The sequence below is a fragment of the Pelodiscus sinensis genome, chromosome 8 (assembly GCF_052426305.1).
Source record: "Pelodiscus sinensis isolate ZL-2025 chromosome 8, ASM5242630v1, whole genome shotgun sequence".
NCBI lineage: Eukaryota > Metazoa > Chordata > Testudines > Trionychidae > Pelodiscus > Pelodiscus sinensis.
The window spans coordinates 31,102,619-31,126,905 of record NC_143059.1 but is presented as its reverse complement, the minus strand read 5'-3'; the positions used below and the strand labels follow the sequence as shown (position 1 = coordinate 31,126,905).

The window sequence follows — 24,287 nt, the reverse complement described above, 5'->3', positions numbered from 1 at the left end:
CTTGGGTAGAAATGGGGGTGGTGGGATAGATTTGGGGCACCTTCCGACATTCTGCCATGCTCCGCCAGCTGTCTCGTCCCATGCCACTGGACACTCCGCTGGCCGCCTGCCACAGTTCCTCGCCTGCTGCCACCACTCCTCGTCTGCTGCTGCTCCGCACCATGCCGCTGGTCACCGCTCTTCACCTGCCACCGCTCTGCACCACGCCGCTAGTCACCGCTCCACCCTGCTGGTCATTGCTCCTCATCTGCCACTGCTCTGCACCACGTTACGCCACCAGCCAGTGATTCCCACCAGCCACTCTGCTGGTCGCCACCCATCTACTGGCTGCAATGGGTCTGGCTCTCAGTCAAACCAGTGATTTCAGCTCTCCATGATTTCAACTCTTTAGCCACCAGCTGGACTGGCAAAAGAATCCAGTTTCCACTAGACTAGCAAAAGAAAAGACTCCTCAGGGAGTCTGCTTTAGGTCTGTCCTTAAAACAAAGGTGAGCCCTAGGAATTGGGTAAGGGTGGGTGTGTAAATAACAGGGTTTCATCTTGAGCTCTAGGAACTGGGCAAAGGAGTGTGTCCGTACAGTGTGGAAGGGATAGAGAAATTTGTGCAGGTAACATAGGGGGTTCTGCTTTTCTACGGGAACTTGAATTCCTGACCTGTTTATGTAAAAGGCTTTTATCACTGTCTGCATGCAGGCAGCACTTATTTGCTTGTGACATTTTCATCTGTAAATCGGACTACCTGGTACCATGGATAATGTGCTTGATGCTGGTCTCTTGATTACTATATTACTGGAAAAGGAGTTGTCAAATTGGAACTATAAAGCTGTTCGTAACATGTCAGAAAAAGTGTTGAATGAAACACCCCATTTACTTCTTTGTAACACAATGTCTTGAACATCAGGCAAAAGCAAAGTGGCTAAGCCTCAAAGATCTCTTTTAAAGGTGCTATCCCACACAGTTGAGGATCCAGTCCAAGTATCATCCACCATATAAAAAGGTAACTGATTTACAAGCCTTTTATTACCCACTTCTACAAAACAAAATCCAGTAATACAAGCATATAACCAATGGCACCATTTATGGGGGCCTAGCGGGGACAGTAGCCCCCCTAAAGTTTTGAACCTCTGGATTTCATATGTGAGGTCATGTCCTGACTCCAGAGGCAGGTCTTAAATGCAACAGAATTTGATTTGCTTGCAGCTTTACCGTTGGGCCAGGGAACTTGTTATAAAAAGAAGGGGGCAGGGTGATTAGGCTTGGCATTTCATGTGAACAATTTTATAGTTTCAATCTCTTTGTTTTTCCCTTCATATTTTTACCAACATGCTTATAAAAATAATAATACTGCATTTCTATAGCTTTTATTTTGTTGTTTTAAGGTGAGTATCTCAACAAATTCTCACCATGCCACTATGATGAAGCACATAAACAACATACTAATACCAGTTTGTGTTCTTTGCAGGCCCAGCTGATATATCTGAAAGAAAACCAAACCAAAAAACAAGTGAGGGAAGTAGTAGCTTTATGATTCCAAAGAACATCACCAGGGAAATATTATATTCTGTGGCCTTCATTTAACTTCACAGGATACTTTCAGGCTCAACACCTCATATTAGAAAAATAAATCTTCAATCTTTGCTAACACCTTAGACTCTCAAAAGCCAAATTGTAATACACTAAGAATTGTTCACTGCTTCACTGCTTTTGCACTAGTCTGATTTAAAACGACACAAACGGGACAATGGGCACTTTCTGGCTCTCTAGCAGTAGCCCAAGTGCTACCATATTTGAGTTGAAATTTTTGCTGGGTGGCATTTGCCTGAATAATAAACATATAATAAAATAAATGAGAAATACTAACAACAGAATCACGCCATCGCACATGGAAACGCTTCCATAGATATTATCTTCGCAGGGTTTGTTCCTTTTTCTTTCAAACAAAACTTGACCTGTGGGTGAAAGAGGTCGGACCCCTGATTTCCGCTGTGAGTAAGGAAAGGGGGACGGGGATGAAGGCGTGTAGAAGGAGGAGCTGGGCTCTCTGTGCTCCTGCTGGCGCACAGCTGCTGCAGCTGTGGCTAGGAGAAGGCGCATGCTCAGGACTCGGCGGGCGCTAGGGGCTGGCTCCCTGCGGTGTGGCAGAGCTCGGCTCCCCCAGGGAAGGCAGACGGCGGGGTTCTGCCCAGGCGGTGAGAGCCCCGACGGGCGGGCGGCCGGTTCCCAGCGCGCTGGCTCTGTGCCTGGAAGGGGCTAGAAAGAAAGCTGATGAGCCGGAAGGAAAGGCTGAGTGCGGGGGATGCTGCTGCCCCGGTGAGTACCGGCTCCCGCCCTTAGCCGCAGCTCCGGGAAGCCGCTTCGCGGCGAGATGTGCGGTCCGAGGGAGCCGTAGCTGCGCTGGGCTGATGCACCAGCTTCCTAGAGCGCCCGGCTGCAGCGTGAGGTTTGGCCGCGGCTGCAGTGCCGGGCCAGTGCGCCTCTTTCTTCCAGCGGGCCTCGCGGCCCCTGGGGGAGGCAGGGCAGGGCAGCGGGGGCATCGGCGGCGGGCTGGGCGGGAAAGGGGCAAGCTCGCAGGCAGCACGTTCCACGCTGCAAACTTCCCTCCGGCCAAAGCGCAGGTCCCGAGGAAGGTCGCGGGGCGTGCTCCGCCTGTCGGGACGGCTCCGGCATGCGCCCCCCCGCCAGCCGCGCCGCATCCTCTGCTCGGACACTGAGCTGATTGTCCTCGCTCGCGCCTCGCCGGAGCGGTGACTTGTTCGGGCCTTCGCCGGGTGAGCATCTTCTTCCCCAAGAGCTAGAGGGGGCAGCCTCGCGCCTGTCACCTGCAGTACCCCTTTCGCTAAATGCAGTAGGAAAATATTCTGGGCCTCTTCTTTGGAATGGCTGGTACAACCAAACCACCCAGCCTGCGCTGAAACTTATGCAGCACTGGGAAATGAATGTGAGGAATGTATTTGTGTTGTATTTGGACCCAGATACACGCAGGTGACCAACATTTTGCATGTAAGATCTTTCCTGAGTTCCCTCATACACCAGTCCACGCTGTGCCCTTTTTCTTCCCATCATACTACCAGATCTACCGACTAGCAGAGAAGTTCCATTTTTGTGTCCTTTTGGTTGTTAGTGGCTCAGTTAATAATGTGTCAGGTGTGTTGGGGATGTGCGATGGAGAATTTATGATGTGCACTATTGTTCACCAGGGACTGGACTGACATTTTACAGTATGGTTCCTGCTGGTCACTGTCCATATTTAAATGGCATATATCATTGGCAATTTGCTGGATCTAGTGGCTACGTCTAGACTGGCATGACTTTCCGCAAATGCTTTTAACGGAAAACTTTTCCGTTAAAAGCATTTGCGGAAAAGAGCGTCTAGATTGGCATGGATGCTTTTCTGCAAAAGCACTTTTTGCGGAAAAGCGTCCGTGTCAATCTAGACGCGCTTTTCCACAAAAAAGCCCTGATTGCCATTTTTGCAATCGGGGCTTTTTTGCACAAAACAAATCTGAGCTGTCTACACTGGCCCTTTTGTGCAAAAGCTTTTGCGCAAAAGGACTTTTGCCTGAACGGGAGCAGCATAGTATTTCCGCAAGAAGCACTGATTTCTTACATGAGATCGTCAGTGTTCTTGCGGAAATTCAAGCGGCCGGTGTAGACAGCTGGCAAGTTTTTCCGCAAAAGCAGCTGCTTTTGCGTAAAAAATGCCAGTCTAGACACAGCCATTCAGTAACTGAGGGCACCACGAGTTATCTTATTTTTGATTCAAGCAGAATGTAAAGTAACCAATTCACTCTGAGGAGGGAGCGGGATTGGACATTCTTCTCCCAGCAATTAAAACTAGCAAAGCCTCCTGTCATCTTCATGATACTTTCTCTAACTTCCTCTTTGGACTCCTTACAAAACTCAGCTTCTATGATTTTCTTCCTTGTCCAACACTCTTATTCTCTCTTTGAATTTCTCAGGCAGCTTCACATTTTCTAATGCTGCACTGAGAACACAAAGCTTTGATCTAAAAGACCCTTTAGTCTCTTAAATTTCTGGATCTGGACCTAACTTCCATTGGAATCAGTGTGTATGTCCACCACACTGTCCAGTAGAAGCATTTGTGCCACCATCCAGAATGGCAAGGCTCCAGATATGATCTTTGATTCTGTGTTCTACATGTATTGAAACAGAGTTGTAATTAGTGGCTAAAATTATACATAATCCTTATACAGTTTTAAAATAAACCCTCACGTCTGATGTTATTGATTACAGAGGACATAGTCTAAAAAACCTGCTGATTTTGTTGATGAAGTTCCCCTCCATTCTGAAAACATTACCACCGGTGTGCTTACCAAATGATTGTACAATACATTTCCCGAGGAAAAATACCTATATTTCATGGTATCTGAAGTGTGCTTTATGGCCTTTAACTTTCCAGCAGGGGTCACTACAGGGTAAACAACCATCAAAGAGATTATAATTGTAAAATCAACAACTATTTCAGGCAAAATCCTGAATAGAATATTTTAAAATAAGATTGCAAATCAAAGCATTATATCTTAAATTTGTCAACTCCCGAGATTTAAGTGGTGTGATGAGAAATGGTTAGAGAAACATTGTCAAGGTGTATTCTATAATTTGCAGCAGAAGCAAGCATAGGAGTATCATGCACTGTGCTTCAGTAATAACTTCAGGGTTACAAATAAATAGTAGAAAAAGAGGGGTGGGGGGGAGGGAAGAGAGGGAAAAAATCTTGTCAGAGTGTCTCGGCTAACAGAGTGGGCTGTAAGTGCACTTACAGCCCTCCCCTCTCCCCCCCCCCCCATTAGCCTCATTTGTCACAGACACTCTAATTGACAAGATTTTTTTTTCCTTCTCTTTCCCTCCCCATCCCCTCTTTCTCTGCTATTTATTTGTACCTCTGGACCCCTTGCTTAGTTCATCTGAGGAAGTGAGTTGTGTCTAGGGATGTTAAATATTGGTTAATTGAATAGTTGATTAACCTCCTGAATTCTTAGTTGACTATTCTATAGTCCCTGGGGGCAGGACCGGCCACCAGTGTGCTATAGCTCCACTCCTATGGGGAACCCCCTGCCACTCCGTGCTGCTGCCTCTATCAGAGGAAGCAGTGCAGGGTGCCAGGCGGGAGCTGGTCCACAAGGGGAGCCAATTTAAAAATCAACTCTCCTCATGGACCAGCTGCCTGCCACCCCGCACTGCAACAGCTCCTGACCGGGGGTGGGGTCTGAGCTCGTGGACCTGCTGCAAACTGGAACTGAGCCAGGCTGCCTGCCTGCCTGGATCTTAATACACTTTAAATGCAGAGCTGCAGCTAGGTAGGTCACAGACGTGGCACAAGCCAAGACTGAGCCATGCTGCTGGCCAGCCTGCTTAAAAATTGCTGCGGAGGACGAAATGCTTGTTGTCTATAGTATTAATCTATAAGCTTTTGCTTATTGGTTAATTGACTAGACTATTACATCCCTAGTTGTGCCCACGGAAGCTCATGATACTATCTACGTCTTTTTGTGAGTTTCTAAAGTGCTATATCACCATTCATTGTTTAAGGTTTTTCAGTTACAGACTCACATGGCTACCCCTCTGAAACTTCAGTGTTGTTCAAAATTATGGTTGGTTTCTGAGTTGTTTTGAGGTTGTGGAATCTATGTTGTTAGAGGTGTTAAAGAACAGGTTAGACAAGCCTCTGTCAGGGATTGTCTAATTATTACTCAGTCCTTTCCTGAGTGCAGGGGATGAGGCCAGATGACCTATTGCGGTCCCTTCTAGTCCTCCACTACTACAGTTCTATGATCTCCTTAGCAATGCTAGCTGGCATTGTAGTGTAGTGTAGTGTTGTGGTGGCTTAGCACTTCTGCCTGTCATGCACAATCTTTAAAGGTTTTAAATTCAGAATCTAAAATCACATGCACAAAGGAATGTGGTCTTAACCTGATTCCAGGTGGACACTTCTGCGCAGTGCAGAATGAGCACACCCTTTGGGAGGTCTACACTGCTGAAAAAAGTCAATCTAAGCCAGGGTTTCCCAACCTACAGGTCAGGACCCAAATATGGGTCACCATTACATTTCAAAAGGGTCACCAAGTGTTTTCCCAGGTGGCTCTGCCTCCTCTACTCCCCCTATTTTTGAATTGTCTTGGGTCACCAAGTCTTCCTGAATTGTCAAAATGGGTCCCCATCTGGAAAAGGTTGGGAACCGCTGATCTAAGCAATGCAATTTGAGTTACGTTGATGGTGTAACTCAAGTGGACATAGATTAGATTTACTCACTGTGGAGTCCACACAGCGCTGGGTGAGACTTTTTCCTGTTGACTCCTTTTCTCATTCCAGTGGAGTACCGGAGTGTATGGGAGAGCGGTCGGCAATAGATTTAGTGGGTCTTCACAAGACCCACTAAATTACCCCCCCCCTTGGGTTAATCGTTGCAGCGTCAATCACACTAAAAGTGGAGACTAGCTCTTTTTCACAATTATTAATTTATTTAGGGAAAAACCAGATATGAAATGGCAATAGTAGGATGCTGCGTAGGTCAAGCCTGATGTGTATTAGTTGAGCTATGAGATAAGAATTGAGGTGCCCTGGAAGTGTTGCCTGAGAGTGTGGTTAACCAATTAAACAAGATTTTACATTCCTAGTTCATGTCATGGCAGGAGTGAAATAAATTTCAGCAGCCATGTGAATCTGGGAGTGCTCATTGTCACTGAGCAGGAGCATTTTGAAATGTTCCTGAATGAATGCGATATTATACGTTTTGCTGTTGTCACGGTGACAACTTTATGCTAAGGCCGTGTCTACACTGCCACTTATGTTGGCAAAATTTATGTTGCTCTGGGATGTTAATATTCCACCCTTGAGAAATGTAAGTTATTCCAGTGAAAGTGCTAGTTTGCACAGCATTGTGTTGATGTGAGAGCATCCTCTGTCAGCATAAAGCAGGGGTGGGCAATAACTTTTGATGGGGGGCCACTCTGAGGCTGTGTCTACACTGCACCCCTTTTCCGGAAAAGGGATGCAGATTAGACACATCGGAATAGCAAAATCCGCGGGGGATATTTAAATATCCCCCGCGGTATTTGCATTTACATGGCTGCCGCTTTTTTCCGGCTTGGGGATAAGCCGGAGAAAAGCGCCAGCCTAGACGTGATTCCCCAGAAAATAAGCCCTTTCCTACTTGAAAGTAGGAATAAGAGATCCTCCGGAAAAGGGCTTATTTTCCGGAGAATCACGTCTAGGCTGGCGCTTTTCTCCGGCTTATCCCCAAGCCGGGAAAAAGCGGCAGCCATGTAAATGCAAATACCACGGGGGATATTTAAATCCCCCGCGGATTTTGCTATTTCGATGTGTCTAATCTGCATCCCTTTTCCGGAAAAGGAGTGCAGTGTAGAGACAGCCTGAGTTTGGTAATGGTTGGGGCAGCACTTTTCTACGATATTAATTGGGGGAGTGTAGGGTCTGGGATGGAGCTCTGAGTAGGGGATTGGGGTACAGGAGGGAGTGTGAGTTCTGAGGGAGTTTGGGTTTTGACCTGGAGCAGTGGTGCACAAAGGGGGAAAAAGGCAGAAATGTAGTTTGGATGCAGGAGAGGGTTCTGATCTGGTGCAGGTGGTTGGGATGTAGAAGGAGGTGCCAGGTCTAGGCTCTGGTTGGGAGGTGCATACCATAGGGGGCTCCCAGCCAGCAGTCCAGCAGGACCCTTGGGCAGACTCACTGTCTGCTGCGGCCCCGCACGCTGCTCAAAGCAGCTGGCTGTTGAGACTAGTGTGTATGTCTGCAGCATGCCCGTCAGGGCTGTGGGGCGGGTCAGTGGATCTCTGTGCACCATATGAACCTACAGGCACTGCCCTAGCAGCTCTCATTGGCATGGCATGGAGACCTCCACCCCCTAAGGGAGGTGCGCTGTGCAGAGATTGACAAGCTGGCCCCAGCAGCTGGCCACTTTGAGTGGTGAGAGGCCACAGTCGGTAGCGAGCCTGCCTGAGGGTCCTGCTAGGCCACGGTGGGCTGGATCCAAATGTTTGGTGGGTTGGATCCAGCCCGTGGGACATATTTTGCCTCCCACGGCATAGAAGATCTTCACCACATGTGCTGCTGTGGCAGAGTTACACCATGGCAGTGCTTTAAGTCTAGACATGCCCTGAGTCGAATGATAAAAAGCAGTGCAAGGAAACAGTTGCCCAGTGCCCTAGCAAGGTGAAATCTTTTGGAATGAGACCAAATATATTATATTTTGAAGAAGATACAGGCCTTTGCATTCTTGAAGTAGCTCTGAGGACCCTACTTACACCCCACCCTTAAGTTTTTATACTGCATCCCCTGTCACTCTGGTATAGACTACTTGTACAGGCAGTCCCTGGGTTACGTACAAGATAGGGACTATAGGTTTGTTCTTAAGTTGAATTTGTATGTAAGTTGGAACTGTCTCCAGATTCAGCTGCTGCCACTGAAACTGACCAGGGGCTGACTACAGGAAGCTGGAGGCAGAGTTGCTCTGCCCCCGGCTTCCTGGAATCAGCCTGATCAGTTTCAACAGCTGCTGAATCTGGAGCCTGGGACAGAACAGCTGGGGCGCTGCCCGGGAGGTTTCCACAGGACCAACCTGGCAGCACCCCAGCTGCTCTACCCGAGGCGTCCCGCAACAAAAGCCTCGTCTGCTGGGGGTGGGGGGTGGGCACACTAGCTGCGCCCCCTCCCCCCCAGCAGACCAGGGAGACCCAAGCAAAGCCGCACAGGCGGAGGGACCCCACTGCCCGTGCGGCTTTGCAACTGTCTCCTTGGGGTGCTGGGGGGAGTCCCCCCCAGCAGACCAGGGAGACCCGAGCAAAGTCGAACAGGCGGAGGGACCCCGCTGCCCGTGTGGCTTTGCTCCTGTCTCCCTGGTCTGCTAGGGGGGGTCCAGCAAAGCCGCTGGACTCCTCCAGCAGACCAGGGACACCCGAGCAAAGCCGCCGCCTGGGCGGCTTTGCTCATTTGCCCGGGAGCAAAGCCGCCCAGGCCTGAGTCCCGCTGCCTGGGCGGCTTTGCTCCCGGGCAAACGAGCAAAGCCGCCCAGGCGGCGGCTTTGCTCGGGTGTCCCTGGTCTGCTGGGGGCGTCCAGCGGCTTTGCTGGACCCCCCCAGCAGACCAGGGAGACCGGGAGAAGCTTTTCTCGCCCCGGAGGACACGGGCGACGATCTGCTGCCCGTGAGCTCCGGGGCGAGAAAAGCCCAGTTTGTAAGTGCAGATCCGACGTAAATCGGATCCGCGTAAGTCGGGGACTGCCTGTAGTTAGTAATTCAGTTGTTCAAACAGCTAGGGGAAGCTACGAGGCTGGAATGTTGTTAGTTCTGGTTCCTGCTGGCCTTGGGGGTGGAAGATTGGGAATTGAACCCAAATCTGCTAAGTGACCATTCAGTGCACGGGTGTTCAGTGCACAGGTAACGTATAGTCAGCAGGCATCTGAACTACTCAAATCCACATGCTTGTAGCATCGTAAAGCTACACGTTCTGCACATGATGGTGAATGCAGGAAATTATGGTCCTTGTTTTATTGCAGAGGTGGGCAATAATATGGTGGTGATTTGCCAAGGTTAGCCCGGGTGGGCTGCCGCCACTATGTTTACCTGCACCTTCACAGCTACGGGTGATTGCAGCTCTCATTGGCGGCAGATCACTGTTCCTGGCTATGGCAGTTGTGGGAAGCAACGTGGACCTGGCCACTGCTTCCTGCATTTCCCATTGGACAGTGTGAAAGGGTGACGTAACCTTTCACTCAGCCGGGGCCAAGCTCTGACCTCTCCCCCTCCTTTCTTTTGTTTGAGAGTTTCCCAATTATTCTGCCCTTCTGGAATTTCATGCAACCTTTGAGTTGTCCAATAATCTTTTCTTTGCGTTCCCGCTCTTGGCGGGTGGGGTAGAGGGACCCGGACCCGCCCTCTCTCATGGGTCCCAACCCAGGGTCCTAAAGACAGGTTTAAAGTGATTCCTGTCTGGCTGACAGGGACTCCTGCTGTAACTCGGCAGCCCGGGGGCTCCGACAGCGGAACACCACCCTAGACTAGTTCCTACCTCGGTTTCACCTGGCGAATGCCTAGTGTCCTCTCTGTAGTCTCCTTTGCATGCGTGGGCTGTACGTGAAGTCTGCCAACTCCTCTCTCGATTGGAGAGTCCAACCTACCTCCTCTTGCCCGCTTGCTGCCCTTTTGTATCTCCCGCCCCACTCCTGCTTCCTGTCCCTCCCCCCGTGACACCCCGTCAGCATGCTACGAGGTCCTGCCTTCCCTTCCCTTCCATTGTCAGTGTCGAGTCTGTATGGCGGCTGCCGTGCCCCGCCCCGCTCCAAGGCCACGGCGCTGCGCCGCTTAGCTGAGCCGCAGTCCATGAACAAGCGGCACAAGCGGGGAGCTGTGCCGTGTGCTTCCCATACAGTGCGGGTGCTGGGGCGTCCTGAGTGTGGGTTTGTCTTCTCTTGCCCTGTGGCACTCTGTTTCACAGTGCTGTTGAGGACCAAGCATAGCTCTGTGCACTAGGACATCACCGGAGTATATGCTGTACTAGACTCTGCAAAAAGGTTTTTGGCAGTACCAGCATCTGCAAAGCTGATCTTTCAAAGATGGTACTCTCTGTAATTCAAATAATAATAATAATAAAGTAGTAACAGGCATTCCAGTAAAAAAGACTAGACGTTACATATGATGTCCACGTTAGCATGCTCGAGTGGAATGACTTCAGGCGGGTTTAATATTTAAGGCTCTCCATTTTTAATAGTTTTGGATTAGACTATGCCCTCTATTGTTTGCAGCAGTTTTTGTGATAGATAAAGCTCCCGGCCCAGTCTCTGTCATTAATGGGATTGATTTTAAAACCAATTTCTATAGGACTGAATAATAATAAAACCTGTGGGGTTTGAGGATGCGGGAAATACCAAATTCAAAATAGATGTTGCTAAATAATAGATATCACATGGATTTGGTTTGCTGACAAAACCTTTTTATAGAACTTTAGCTTCACATATTCCCTCTCTCTTCCGTTTTCCAGTATATGAATATGCACATTTCTTTTCATATATAAAGTTTATGCTAAATTCTTCTCTTTTGTCAGCACTTGAGCTTCATAAATAGTATCATGGTAAAAAATCTAGGAGAGGAAAGCTCTGTTGCTTAGAAACAGTCTGGCAACAGACTCAGTTTGGGGGTGGGGGAAACAGGAAAAAAAAGGGAAAACAAAAACATTTTCTCTCCCCTACTATAGGAATCTGATTGAAGTCTTTCAGCTTCTGAAATGTTAGCAAAACTGTTTGAGGGAGAGGGGGATTTTGGTGACCTCTTTGCAAACTCCCTTCTTTCACTACTTCCTCCATTTTTTAGTTATAGTTTTATTTTTTTTAAATGGAAGAAAAAAGGAAATACAGCAATTTCCCCCCATGTTTCTTTCTCAATAGTTTTCTTACTGCTACAGTTTTTCCAGGGATTGATGTTTTCTGTAGTATAATATAATAAAGGCGTATGCTATTTTGGTTAGCTCAGACAGTTGAAAACTGGGTCTAAGTAGGAGGAAGGGGAAGGAGCCATTAGAGTGACAACTGAACATTTTCCTCTTAAAGAGAAATAAAGGAAAGGGATTGTTAAATTAAAAGGGTAAAATGTTTGATGTTTGTTCTTGAATTATAAAATCTTTTGGGGAGGGGCTATTTGGTCTCCCTGTAAAGCACCTAATGGGGTCATTGGTGTATGATGGGCTTGTAGGTGCTATCACATCATAAGTAACCAATGAGAGGGGGGCATTAGGTTGTTTATATTTATATTTTTTTATTTTTTATATTAGTTATGTGATTCTTGATAAGACAATAGAAATATAAATACGTGTGTGTGTGTGTGTGTGTGTGTGTGTGTGTGTTTGTATAGACATCTTTTTGTGGTTATGTGTCTCTCTCAGTTTGAAAAGCTCGCTACCCCCCTCAAAAAGCCTTTCGGTTTAGGATACAATGAAGCAGCTATTTAATATATAATCTTCAGATACCATGTCTGTCTTCCTTTGAAACTTCTTCAAAAATTCTACTGTATTCATAGCATTTTGTTCTTGTTGCTTTGCCACTGTGGTTCCCACTGGCAGATGAAAATGTGGTCGTGATCATCCCCCCTCTCCCTTGGTAGTTTTTTCTGTTGTCCCTAGTGTAATGTACATCTTTGTTTATATTGCCACTGAATTTGGCCCATATATCCAATTCTTGTCCATCACTTAAGTTTGAAAGGAGGATTGTAAATATTTTGGCTCATCGGTGAGTGTGTACTCACTGTGGAAAACTCAATGAAAGCTTAAAATTTTTCTCCTTTTTTCTATTTTTCTTGTTGGAAAGCTCAGTTCAGAGCCAGTGCCTGGTTTTGCAGGGGAGATTTTTGCCTTTTTAGCCCATTTTCTAACTGGAGCATTATAGTTTATTTGCCTCCAAATAACACACTAGATCAGAGGCCTAGCAGAATTCAGATTAGAACTCCATGTCCTGTTACTTCCCATCCCTTTTGCTTCTAAACACTTCAGACCACATGTTCTAATTGCCTTGACTGGAGTTGTTGTCATGACACAGCGAATGACTATATGAAATTGTTGCTGTGATCAATGTGCAGTTATGGTCCAGCAAGGAGTTTTCATTTCTGCTTAAAGTAAACTAATTCCTAGCACAGTTTGTAAAGTCTGGCTATTATCTAGTAGCCTTGGCACATGCATCATATTAATAAACTTTCAAGCCCCATCTTCCAGCTTTACCATTTTCGGACTGTATCTGGGCTCCATTTACATTCCTTTCCCTCACTCCCACTGACATTAATGCGTTAATGCTATTTTCTTTCCTTAGCTTGTGGTATTCTATACATGTTTATTTGGCTTCTGCTGGGCAGCTGTAGTGTGAACTGACAGTGTCCTCAAAGGAGGCATAATAGCCACAGAGGAAATTCAGTATCTACTTAATCTGGAAGCTCTGAAAATAGCCATAATATTGCCTAAAATTGACGTGGGTGGGGCAGGGTGGAGAGAGAGAGAATTTAAAATAAGCACTAGATATTGATAGACAGCTCTGGGAGCACCTCAGCATTCAACAGTGTCTAGAACAGTGTATATCAGTGATGGGCAACCCACGGCCTGTGGGCTGAATGCGGCCCATTAGGGTTTTCCATGTGGCCCGCGTGATATTTTGTTTACTGTTGCCCGCATGCAGAGCTGCCAGATTCCTCTGGTTTCCATCTACATAGGGATTTTTTTCCTGCCTGTGTTACTAAAGTGACACACACATGAAGCAAGTAGGGTTGCCAGGTATCCGGTTTTGAACCGGACAGTCCAGTCTTTCTGTCCGGGAAACAAATTGAGAAAAAACCCGGACATATAAATGCCCGGTATTTTCTAATTAAGTTTTATTATTATCATGAAATCAGTACGTAATTGCATACTGCCTGGCTGGTAGACACATTCAAGCTGCGTGAGTGTGTCTAACAGCCAGGCAGTACACAACAACACCGTAGAGAGGAGGGGGCGGGGCTGGGGTGGGGTGGGATGGAATCCCCGGGGCTGGACTCACCTGTGTGCCGGACAGGCAGCACCCCAGAATCTGCGTGCACCCAGACCAGCACCACTCCCCGCTGGCCGGTTCTCCCCCCTCCCCCAGTGCTCTTCCTCCAGCCAGCCCTGCTCCTCCCCAACCCCTCCGGCCATCCCTGTTCCCCACTGGCCAGTCGTGTCCCCCCCCTCCCCCGGCCAGCCCTGCTCCCCCCTACCCCCTTCCCCCCTCCCCACTGGCCAGCCCTGCTCCCCCCGACCCCCTCCCGGCCAGTCCTGCTTCCCGCTGGCTGGTTCCCCCCCCCCATCTCACCCGGCGAGCCCTGCTCCTCCTGACCAGTCCCCCCCCCCCCCCATCTGAGATCAAGCGTGTCCGGTATTTTTTTTTTAAACCATCTGGTAACCCTAGAAGCAAGGGTACATAAAGCAAGGTGTGTGCTGATTGCACACAGCATTGTAAGAGCGGTGTACTCCCTCTGCATTCAATAAATGTGCTGCTATAGTTCAAATGGCACACCCTGCAAATTCTAACTGCAAGCACAGTTAGTCAACTAGTCACTTAGGGCGGGGCAGCAGGAGCTGGTGATGGGGAGAGATGGCTTAAAAGCTGGGTTCCCCCCCAGCACCGTCTCTGGGGTGCTTCCTGCTCCCCCCCCTACTGGCTCTGTGCAGCCCGAAGTCAGGGGGACTTCCCACTGGCCCCCGGCTGTGCGTGGAATTCCACATTCCTCCTTCAAAATGTATGAGAGCCCCAGCGGCCTCTTGTACATTTCGAAGGAGGAATGTGGAAGTGCCTATTGACTAGTCGATGGAAATTCCGTCGACTAGTCAATTAACCGCATTTTAACATCCTTACTTTGGTTAGTATTTATTCCTGTTTGTCATTCTTCTCTTGCATCATTGACCATTTCTGCCTGTGGCTCACCAGTGTTCGTCATCACTGAAATAATATTTATCCATCTAAATGATAACTATTATTTATTTAGCACTAATGCTAGACACTTGATGGATAAGAAAAACAAATCATCTCTTCCACAAGGAACTTGCAGTCTAAATAAAATGTTGGACAAGGAATGTAAATCAGGGTCAGGAGAAAAAGCAGAAGAAAACCCTAAACGAGAACAAAAAAATACGTACAAGTTTTTTCTTTTGAGTGAATCAACTATAATTGGTAATAGTAAACAGCAGCAAGATACAAGTGGCCTTGTGCTAGGGGCATGGGGGAAAATCTGGTTCCATAGGAATGAGACTTCCCTTTATTGGGCAAGATGGTCAAGTCATTGCCGTAGACTTGGGACAGCCTCGTTATTTGCCTTCCTTTAAAAGGGGAAGCATAGAAGAAGGAGAACAAAGAAGTTAGATGTGACGGGATGTACTTTCCTCGCCCCTCCGCACTGTTTAGGAGGGGGTTAACCCAACCCAGAGGACGGGGAGGCCACACCCCCTTTAGTTTACTGCGCATGCTCCAGCTGCTCTAGGATAAAAGAGAGCTACTCAGGTTGGTCGGGGTGGGTGGTCGGGGGAGAAGGAGCTCGGCACCAAGCTTGTGAGCAGTCGCCGCCCCAGGAGCAGCCGCCCCAGGAGCAGCCGCCCCAGCCTGCGCAGTAGCCCCGGTCAGTAAGGCCGTCGGCGGGACTCCACCTCGCCGACCAAACCCATGTGGTCTGCATGGGGACCTGTAGGAAGGAGCCCTGGGCGGAGCATTGCCCTTCAGGAGCTCAGCGCGCTGCGGCTGGGAACCCCGCTGAGCTGGCTGTGGAATCTTCCACTGCCAAGAGGGCCCTGGGCTGGGACCCGGTGGAGAGGGAGGGCCCAGGTCCCCCTATCTGCCCCCAGCCCAGCAGTAATACCGCTCCCAGGCTCTTGGAAGGCCTACCTGCTGACTATGCCTGAGTGGCCGTATTTACCCTAGTAGGGGTGAACTAGACTTTGGGACAAGATCTGTGAGGCTGTACTTGCTCTAACAGTAGAAGTTGTATTTTGGGAGAACTGTCAAGGGGTGTCCCCCCACTCTCCCGGTGACATTAGAATATTACAACTGGCCATGGTGGAGAGGAGAGATGGCCATCCAGCTCCTCTCTGTGCAGGTTCCCTGAGACCAGGGTTCCCTCTAGGGTGCACGCCTGCAGGGGTGTGCACAAAAATCCCCTCCCCCCCGCCTCATCAGCAGAGCTGCACAGCAGCACTCTGCTTCCACATCATGGAAGCAAAGCTGGTGGCAGTGGGTAGGAGAGTGGGGGACCAAGGTTGCATGGAGGCTGCTGGAGTTGCAGCTGGAGCCAGTCCCAGGGTTGAGGCCGTGCGGTGGTGGCCGGAGCAGTCCCAGAGCTGCAGGCTGTTTAGTGGTGGATGGGGCCCATGGTGCAGCCGGAGCTTGGGGCTGCGTGGTGGCGGATGAGGCTGTTCCCAGAGCTGGGGGCCACGTGTTGGTGGACAGAGCCAGTCCCGGAGTCAGTCCCAGAGCTAGGGGCTGCGCTGCAGCAGTCCCAAAGCTGGGGGCCGCGTGACGACAGCTGGAGCCAGTCCTAGGGCCAAGAGTAAGCAGGAGTGGGTTCAGCACTCTCCTCACCTGTCTCCCAAGCAGCTGTTGCAGCTAATCATACAGCTCTTACCTGAAGCAATTTTGCAGGGGGAGGTTGTGCACTCAGCTGGAGTTAATCTTTTTTTTACTGGCCAAATACCGAATTTGCATCGACTATTTGATTAGTCAAGAAGGGCGCCTCTGTCTTTGAAGTGTAGCAACAGCCCCAGTGCTGTTGCTACATTTGAAAGGCAAAAGCGCTGCAGGGAGCACAGGGCCAGTGGGGGACTTCTAGCTGGGCCAGGGCTGCATGCACCATTTCAAAGCAGCAGTGCTGTGTGGAGTCCAGGGTCTGGCCCCAAGCTTCCTGGGGCGCTGCTGCTTAGAAGCACCCCCTCCTCTTTCTGATAGAAGTAGCGAGGGTGGGGGAGAGAGCAACTAGTCGTTCACATCCCTAACATACACCAGAATCCCAGGAAGGCTGCACAGGATTTAGTTGCTTTGCCCAGCCACTCATGAGTCCTGAATGCACAGGCCATCATGACACAGAGCTATCCGAGTTACTGCTGGACAGCCTGTGCACTCTGGCATAAAGCAAAGAATATTATTTGTCACCTTTCTTATAAATGTATTAATAGACATTTAAGCTTTGAAGAATGCTTGTGAGTTGATCAAATCAGACAGGGAAATCTGCACTTGATTAATCAGAGAGCTTTAGCTCTGATTTATGTCTTGAGTGCAGAGCAAGCATTCCAGGTAACTATGTTTTCTAAGTTGCCTATTTATGTGTAATATATAAAAAGAACGGTCTAAATAAAAAGAACTGAGGGCAGTGGTAGGGAGTCACTGGATTGACTTCACCTCTGATCCAAAATAAAATATAGACCTGAGACTCAATGTGAATGGGGAGAAATATTCCCATTGTCCAGGTGTGCAATGGAGAGTGTACTCTACACAAGTTCAGAAAATGTTACTCTGAAAGGCCAGTTAACATAGTTCTCTGAAAGGAGAACCAGATTTAATTGAGGAGGAAGCCCAGCTGGGGGAGGGTCTAGTAGAAGGCTATAAACAGAGGAAGTTGGCTACTAAAAACTTTGCCAATGTTAAATTAAATATTACATTTTAAATTAAATATTTTTTTATTTGACTTCATTTAAATAAACATTTAAAGTCACGCACCTTGTTAATTCTCTTGTTTTAGTATTTTTTTCCCCCATGGCATCTCAAAAATATATCCAAGTTATTTGTTAGTGACTTGGGTGCCACAGTAGCACACATCCTATTGAGCACATGTAACCTCAATATTGGTGCACAAGACAAAATTCATTCTGCTCCTGGATGGAAAATCTTAGAGGGAACACTGCCTGAGACCATGCAGTATGCCTCTGTTTAGTCTGGTAATTGCATGTCTGGTAATTGCCTTTTAGCTATTGAAATACTTCTTTCAGTACAACTCAGTCTAGTCCAGACAGAGTCCTGAATATGTCTCTCTCTTTTTTTCATTTTGAGAGTCTCCTCACTCTGCTTCCCTTATAATACTTTTGCCCAGAGGTGGCACTAGCTCACTGGGGATCCACCCACTAAAAAATGAATTAAAAAAAATGAATGGGGGCCTCAAGCAATGGTTTAGGGTGCTTATGCCTAGCGCTGGCTGTTTTTACCTTTCGGTGCCATCCTCATAGGAAGGAGAATGCTCACCTACAATGCTGTGCCATCTTCTGATCCACTTGTACAGTGTGTTCACTTAGCAGCTGTCAGTCTTGACTCTTTAGAAGCAATGTATTGTTTCCTGCTGCCATGTGTTGCGCACTCCCACAGAGCAAGGGAGTGGAAGACCTAATGTTGTACTGGTCCCTCGGTTTTCTGCAGTTGCCAACCATGGGAGATATAAGGAGTAGACTTTCAGGGTGTTGAAAGGAAAAAAGAGAACTATGTGATGTTGAACAGATGACGGAGAGCACAGCAGTCTAGTGAGCTGTTGTCTCTCTTTGTGCTCTTAAATAATATAGCACCATTCAAAAATAGAATTTGACTGCAGATTCCATCTTGCATGAAGTGGTCAGTTGCATTGGATAATGGATCTCTACTTTTGATCCAAAATTATTTTTGTTAATGTCATCTCACTGAGTACAGTTACAACATGCAAACTTAATAGAAAATGTGAGAGACTACAGCATGTCTTTTAGGGGGACTGCTCCATCCTGGGCAGACAGCACCTCCCTCTGAGAGCGAAAGTAGAACACTGTGTATGGCTCATGCTTTGGCATTATTCATATAGTTTGTCATATCAGTGAAGTATTATTGAATTGAGATTAGGGATGTAAGCGACTAGTCAAATCACTACTTGACTACTCACTCCCCCCTGCCCAGCTGCCTCTGTATCAGAGGCAGCGTGGGTGGGAGCAGGAACTAGTGTGGGGAGGAGCCACTTAAAAGCCAGTTACTCCCAGCACTGTTTCTGCAGTGCATGGAGTGGGGGGAAGGGGAAGCAGAGCCACTGGAGGCGGTAGGAGCCAGGACTGCTCAGTCTTGGCTCACGTCTGCTCTGGCAGTCGCTCATGCTGCAGCTCTGCCTTTTAAATCATTGGGCCGGGTGCAGAGCCTCAGTGGTCTCGGACCTGGCTTGAGCTGGGACTGCTGAGTCCTTGCTTGTACCTGGTCCCCTGCTGTGGCTTTGCCTTTTAGATGTAATAAGAGCCTGGCAGTTCTTACTACATTTAAAACCGAGCCAAAGTGGCTTGGGACCTGGTGTGAACTGGGACTGCTAAGTCCCAGCTCGCACCAGGTCCTGGACCTACCCCACTGAAGCTCTGGAGTTTAAATGTAGTAGGAACTGGGCTGCCTGTGCATCTGGCTCCTGCTACATTTAAACTGTAGAGCCACAGCTTATCGACTAATCGTGTACTCAGTACAAATTGTATTAATTACATGATTAGTCAGTTACCCACTTCTTCACATGCTTAATTGAGATGAATGCGTGTGGGTGCCTAGCTGGATGAGGACACTAAGAACGATGAGGAAGTGTGGAAAAAGGGGCGGGTGGATGTGGTTGCAGTGATACCAAGGAAGAGGGGCCTGCTTTATACTGGGCCTGTAAATTTTGGTTAGATGCATTCTGCTTGAATTCATTGTAATAACATGTCTTTCCTGGTTTCAGTAAACTGCCTTTGTTTTCAAATGTCCTGGTATAAATGGAAGGAGTTAATTACCTTTAAAAGTTAAGTACCTTTAAAAAAAGAAATTCATAGATTCCCTAAGGGAGGAGTTTAGAGATCACCAAGATCAGGGCTCTTCGGTGCTAGGCACAATATAAAGTTAGAATGGGAGTCAGTTTCTGCCCTGAGGAGCTAAGTCTGAATAGACAAGATGGACAAGAGGTAGAGGAATGAGACATAATGTACAAATAGAGTGAACAGTGTGATGGTCTCCAATCAGCATGATAGTTCCATAATTGTTTGGCTTTTTAAAAACTGACATATCTATTTTTAGGTGTCAGTTTGTTAGAGGAAGATTAGATAAATGGGTAGGAATGGAAGGAAGGGGAGATGTTAAAGGGGAAGGGGCATGCAGGGGAAGGAAAGCTGGTGTGGAGAGTGGGTCAAGTGAGGTTGATATGATGTGTAAATGTTAGCCTCATGTGGGAAGCATGACATTTCTAGGTTTCAGCAAATTCATCTAGAAGGATCCAAAGAAATGCTCTGAGAGATAGTAGAAAGTAGTCAATTTTAAAAGCATCGGTTAAAACTAAGACACTCAAGCTGGGCACGTGTGCATTTGGGAAATAAATAATTTTGTTTTTCTACTCCAATGGGGTAGCTCTCATTCAAAACTGCATAGGATTGAGACCAGTGCCTGGATTGTGTGTGCCACTTTTCTTCGTGATCACTGTCCTCTCATTTTTCATGCTTAAAAGGGTAAGAAATTGCAGTTTGTAATCAGGTGTTCAGCTGCTTTTAACATTTCAGGAGTGAAAAAATGTGTCATCCTTTTCTCCCCTTTCCCTCTTCTTTAACCATTTTCAGTCTAGTTTTAGGCTAGACACATGGGTCCTATTCTGGGCTGTTCAGAGATTCCATGCCCTTGGGAGATCCAGATGAAGAGACAAATAGCTTTTGCTCCATCTCTGCTACCCCTTCACTTTCCCCCTTTCCTATCCAAGAGCAGTTGAGGGCCCCTCAAAATGTGCACCATGAAAAAGGTAGTGTCAAATAGCTTAAATATCAAACAGTGATGACCGCATACACTGAATGTTAACTGAGACTAAAATTGCTCGACAGCTGTTCTTGTCAGTGAGGTGCAGTGCTGTCATGCCCAGTAGATGGGAGTAGGGGTTGGGGAGGGAAGAAGACATCCTGCCTTTGAGCCTTTCATCAGCATGGCCTGCATTGAACTAGTCCTGCTGCAGCAGTTCCCATGTACTGCACTCACTTAGGTTGTGTGCTGCTGTTGCCAGGAGTCCCAGGCCTTTGATTGGCAGAGAGAGGCCCACGGAGTTGGCCCTCTTTAAAGTCCGCCCCCACATCCTCCAGCACACAGTCAGTCAAGGCTGTTCTCTGCTCACAGAGCGAGAGCAGGCGAATGAGCCAGTGCCTACTGCTTGGCTGGTTCTGTTTTTGCTGGCAAGGAGTAGGGTTTGATCACTGACAACAAACTATTACAGATTCTGCTTCTCCTGCTGGCTTCTTGATCAGCCCAGAACGATGGGTTTAATTGCTTCGTCGCCATAGCAGCCCTCCATGGATTGTTCTGAGAAGTTAAAAGGAGAGTGAGGGGATCTATTTAAAACTGTGTGGGGAAACTGCTTTCTGAAGCTCTGAGTTTTACAGGTTTGGGGTTTTTTGTGTGCCCTGTCAGCACAGCAAAGAGGAAACTGAATGACCTCTGGAGCTGCTGAAATCCAGGTACCGTAGCAGCTCCTTGCGGGTTCTTTTTCTTCTGTATGAGTTTGAACCCCTACTGACTTGCATTGAGAATTTTTTGCATGTAGTGTTTTCTGTAAGGCTGCACTGTGCTACTTTCAATAGAGATTAGTTGGGATTTAACTAGGTCTTGTTTGCCAACTTCAGATGGACTGGGCTTTCTTATTGTGTTTGCTTTTTGTCAACAAAATTCCCACTCTCACTCTCCCCCTACCTCTCCATTCTCCGTGGTATTATGTCTTTAGTCCCTGATGTTGGAATGATTTTCTTTCTTGCTTTCTCAGCATGGGTGAGGTATGCCATGCACTAGGCTTTCATATCTTCTGTCTTCATGTATGAAACTGAGGAAGTTTTCCTGTCTTATTCCTCCTGAGGTCTTAGTTATTGTCATACAGTTTGTGGAAATATTTAGATTCCTGCCTCTCTTTTACAGGGGCAAGGTAGCACCCAAGTAAGCAGTGCTTCTTTGAGAGATAATAAAATGTGAGGCCCTAGTGTTTTTCTTTGCTTGTGCTGGGGCCCATCAGGTTTATATTGTGCTTCTTGCAATATAAAAAAAATCAAAACACTGATGTGGAGACAGCACACTATTCCTCATGGTGAGGCATGGAAAGGAAGCTCCTTGTGTTGCCCAAAGTGACCTTACTGAATATTTTATGGAGCAGCTTTGATGTGCCCTGAAGGGAACTGCATCTATTCTTCCCTAGGATGGTTGTGACTATGATGTGTGTCGTGGAGAATGGCAGGGAGATTAAAGTGTATAGATCTAGAATTATAGACATTTGGGACTGGGGGACAGGATCTTCACATGTCTGTCTAAGATGCAGAAGACAAAAGTGTTCAATTCCAGAAGCCTTGACAGTCAAAAGGTGTGTGTGTGCGTGCACGTACTTGGGTAGCTGGTCATATATACTGATGAAAAGTGCAGTGTAAAAATAAATTATGAATTAGTCTGTGTTCCACTTACTTTGATTACTTTTTAAAGTTTGTAAACATTTAAATCCAAAATGGATATTGTGTTTTTTAACTATGTATGCTAGTCTTCCTGTGAGGTGCACTGTCCCATTGGAAGCATAAAAGATACCCAGTTTCATTCTTGGTACAGTACAGTTGGAGAGGTGTTGTCATAATCCACATTCTTCATCCTGGTAAAAGTTTAGTGCCACTTCCATTAATGTTAATACGACTGATGTATGTGCAGAGTGATTAGAAAATAGATGCTTTTTTTTTTCTGTTTACAGCATGATCTTATGATGCCTAAATCAAAGGGCTTGATTTTTTTCAGAAGTGTCAAGCACCCACCACTGCATTTGAAAGTCAGCAGAAGCTGTAGATGCCTAGCACTTCTGAAAAATCAGGCCCCTTAGTATGCTATTCTGTCGATACTTTAAAGCAGTCTTGTGATGACAGTTGCATTAGGTAGGAAATGTGGTTTTTCTTAATCTCTGCTCTGCACCCAGTTTTGCAGACACGCAGCCTGAGACACACCCATGCAAACAGCAGTGCACACCCATGTATACATGTGCTAGTCTCAAGGCGTTCTGTAAAAATGTATACTTTATAAAGTTGCTTTTAAATCACACACAACATAACAGCCCCATGAAGGAGATTTTGCCTTGATGATGGCAATTGTCTGTTAAAGCTGATGTTTTTTTAATACTAAATTAAACACAACCCATCCATCCCCAAAAGGAAATTCTCCACTGTACATTAGATACTGTTGTAAACCTATATAACACTTAAAGACAGTCCCTCCTCATAACTATGCTTTGCAGAAGCCGACTGTAAACATGCCCTGCTCTGACACCCTTCTTGCAATAATACAAACACACATACCCTTTCATTCCAGTGCTCCCAAGTATATCCATTTTTTTTTGTCTGGATCAAACACAGAAAGAATTACCAGAAAATATTTTTAGCTTTCCAGGATGCTGTTCAGTCCCATCTGTCTGGAAAAAAAGTTTGTGCTGGAGAGAGAAGGGAACTAATCTCTCCTCCTGTGAGCTAAAAGTGAGTGCCGCTGTTACCAAAAAAGGGCATGAAATCAAAATAATATACTGTATGTGTGTAATTTAACTTTCTTTTGAGTGACACTGTCTTATTTCTGCTTGATTACTGTCAGAACAAGCAGAAATCAGTTCAATTCTGTGATGTGCTGCAATGAAGATCTATACATCTCGTAAAATCAACATGTGCACAGTAGTTGATTTTTTTTTAACAATGTATGTTAAACCATGAATGCAGAATCGAGCTTTAGGAGGGTAATGGTACAGGTGATTGTGGTGTTGAAGCACCTTGTATATTGAGTTAAGAACAGGCAGCTTTGTGGTGTTAGTTATCACAGATGTATGTGACTGTAAGATGAAGAAACAAAGTCAGCCATTGAAGTTCATTTGTCTCCAGTTTAATTTCCTCATGCTGGCTTTGAGTCCTGCCAGCGAGGTTCTCAACAGTAATGGGAATCAACTTGTGACCCTTGTACTCCATTTGACCATATAGAGCCTGGCATGAAGCTCTCTTTGATGATGTCTACACTGCAGTTATTTTTTGGAAAAAGGTATGCAAATTGCAAATTGTGTAGCTTTTTCCGATTCTTTTTTGGGAAGAGGCTTTTCTGACATTTGGCCCGTCTACACGGGGCCAAATATGGGAAAAACCTCCTCTTTTGGAAGAGCCCTTATTCCTCATAAAATGAGTAATACAGGGCTTCTGAAAGAATGCGCCCCCCCCCTTTTTTTGGAAACTGATCCGAAAAAGTGGATACATTCCCCAGACGCAGAGTTTATCCCAGGAAAAACTCTGTAGTGTAGACACAGCCTTTATCTGTAGGGGAACGTCTAGACTACATCCCTTTTTCAGTAAAGGGATGTAAATTAGGTACGTTGGTATTGCAAATGAAGCTGGGATTTAAATATCCCATGCTTCATTTGCATAATGGCGGCTGCTGTTTTTTTTTCAAAACGGGGCATTTTGAAAAAACCCTAGCAGTTTAGATGGGAATCTTTTGAAAATAAAACCCTTTTTCGAAAGTTTTTGTATTCCTCAAAAAATGAGGTTTATAGGATCTCTTGAAAAAGGGTTTTATTTTTGAAAGATTCCTGTCTAAACTGCGGTTTTTTTGGAAAGTCCTATTTTGAAAAAAAAGCAGCAGTTGCCATTATGCAAATAAAGCGTGGAATATTTAAATCCCGGCTTTATTTGCAATATCAATGTGACTAATTTACATCCCTTTACCGAAAAAAGGATGTAGTCTAGACACAGCCCAATTGGTCTGATGATGTTAATAGTTTTCACTTCTCTAATGCCTCCCATCCATTAATATTAGA

The 24,287-nt window shown here is 46.7% G+C and overlaps 1 protein-coding gene across 4 annotated transcripts in view; it reads left to right on the top strand.

The window, feature by feature from the left end:
* Window positions 1–2,071: 2,071 nt before the first annotated feature.
* The window catches only part of PALD1 (phosphatase domain containing paladin 1), a 207,572-nt gene continuing 185,356 nt past the window's right edge, over window positions 2,072–24,287 (top strand). For 2 of the 4 annotated variants that reach the window (XM_006122784.4, XM_006122783.4), the window contains exon 1: window positions 2,072–2,310. In XM_006122784.4, coding sequence (XP_006122846.2) covers window positions 2,297–2,310 — 14 coding nt within the window. In that variant the 5' untranslated portion in view covers window positions 2,072–2,296. Of the gene's footprint in view, window positions 2,311–20,567; window positions 20,944–24,287 lie in introns of those variants that run through there. The other 2 variants (XM_006122786.5, XM_075934977.2) reach the window with 1 other exon arrangement.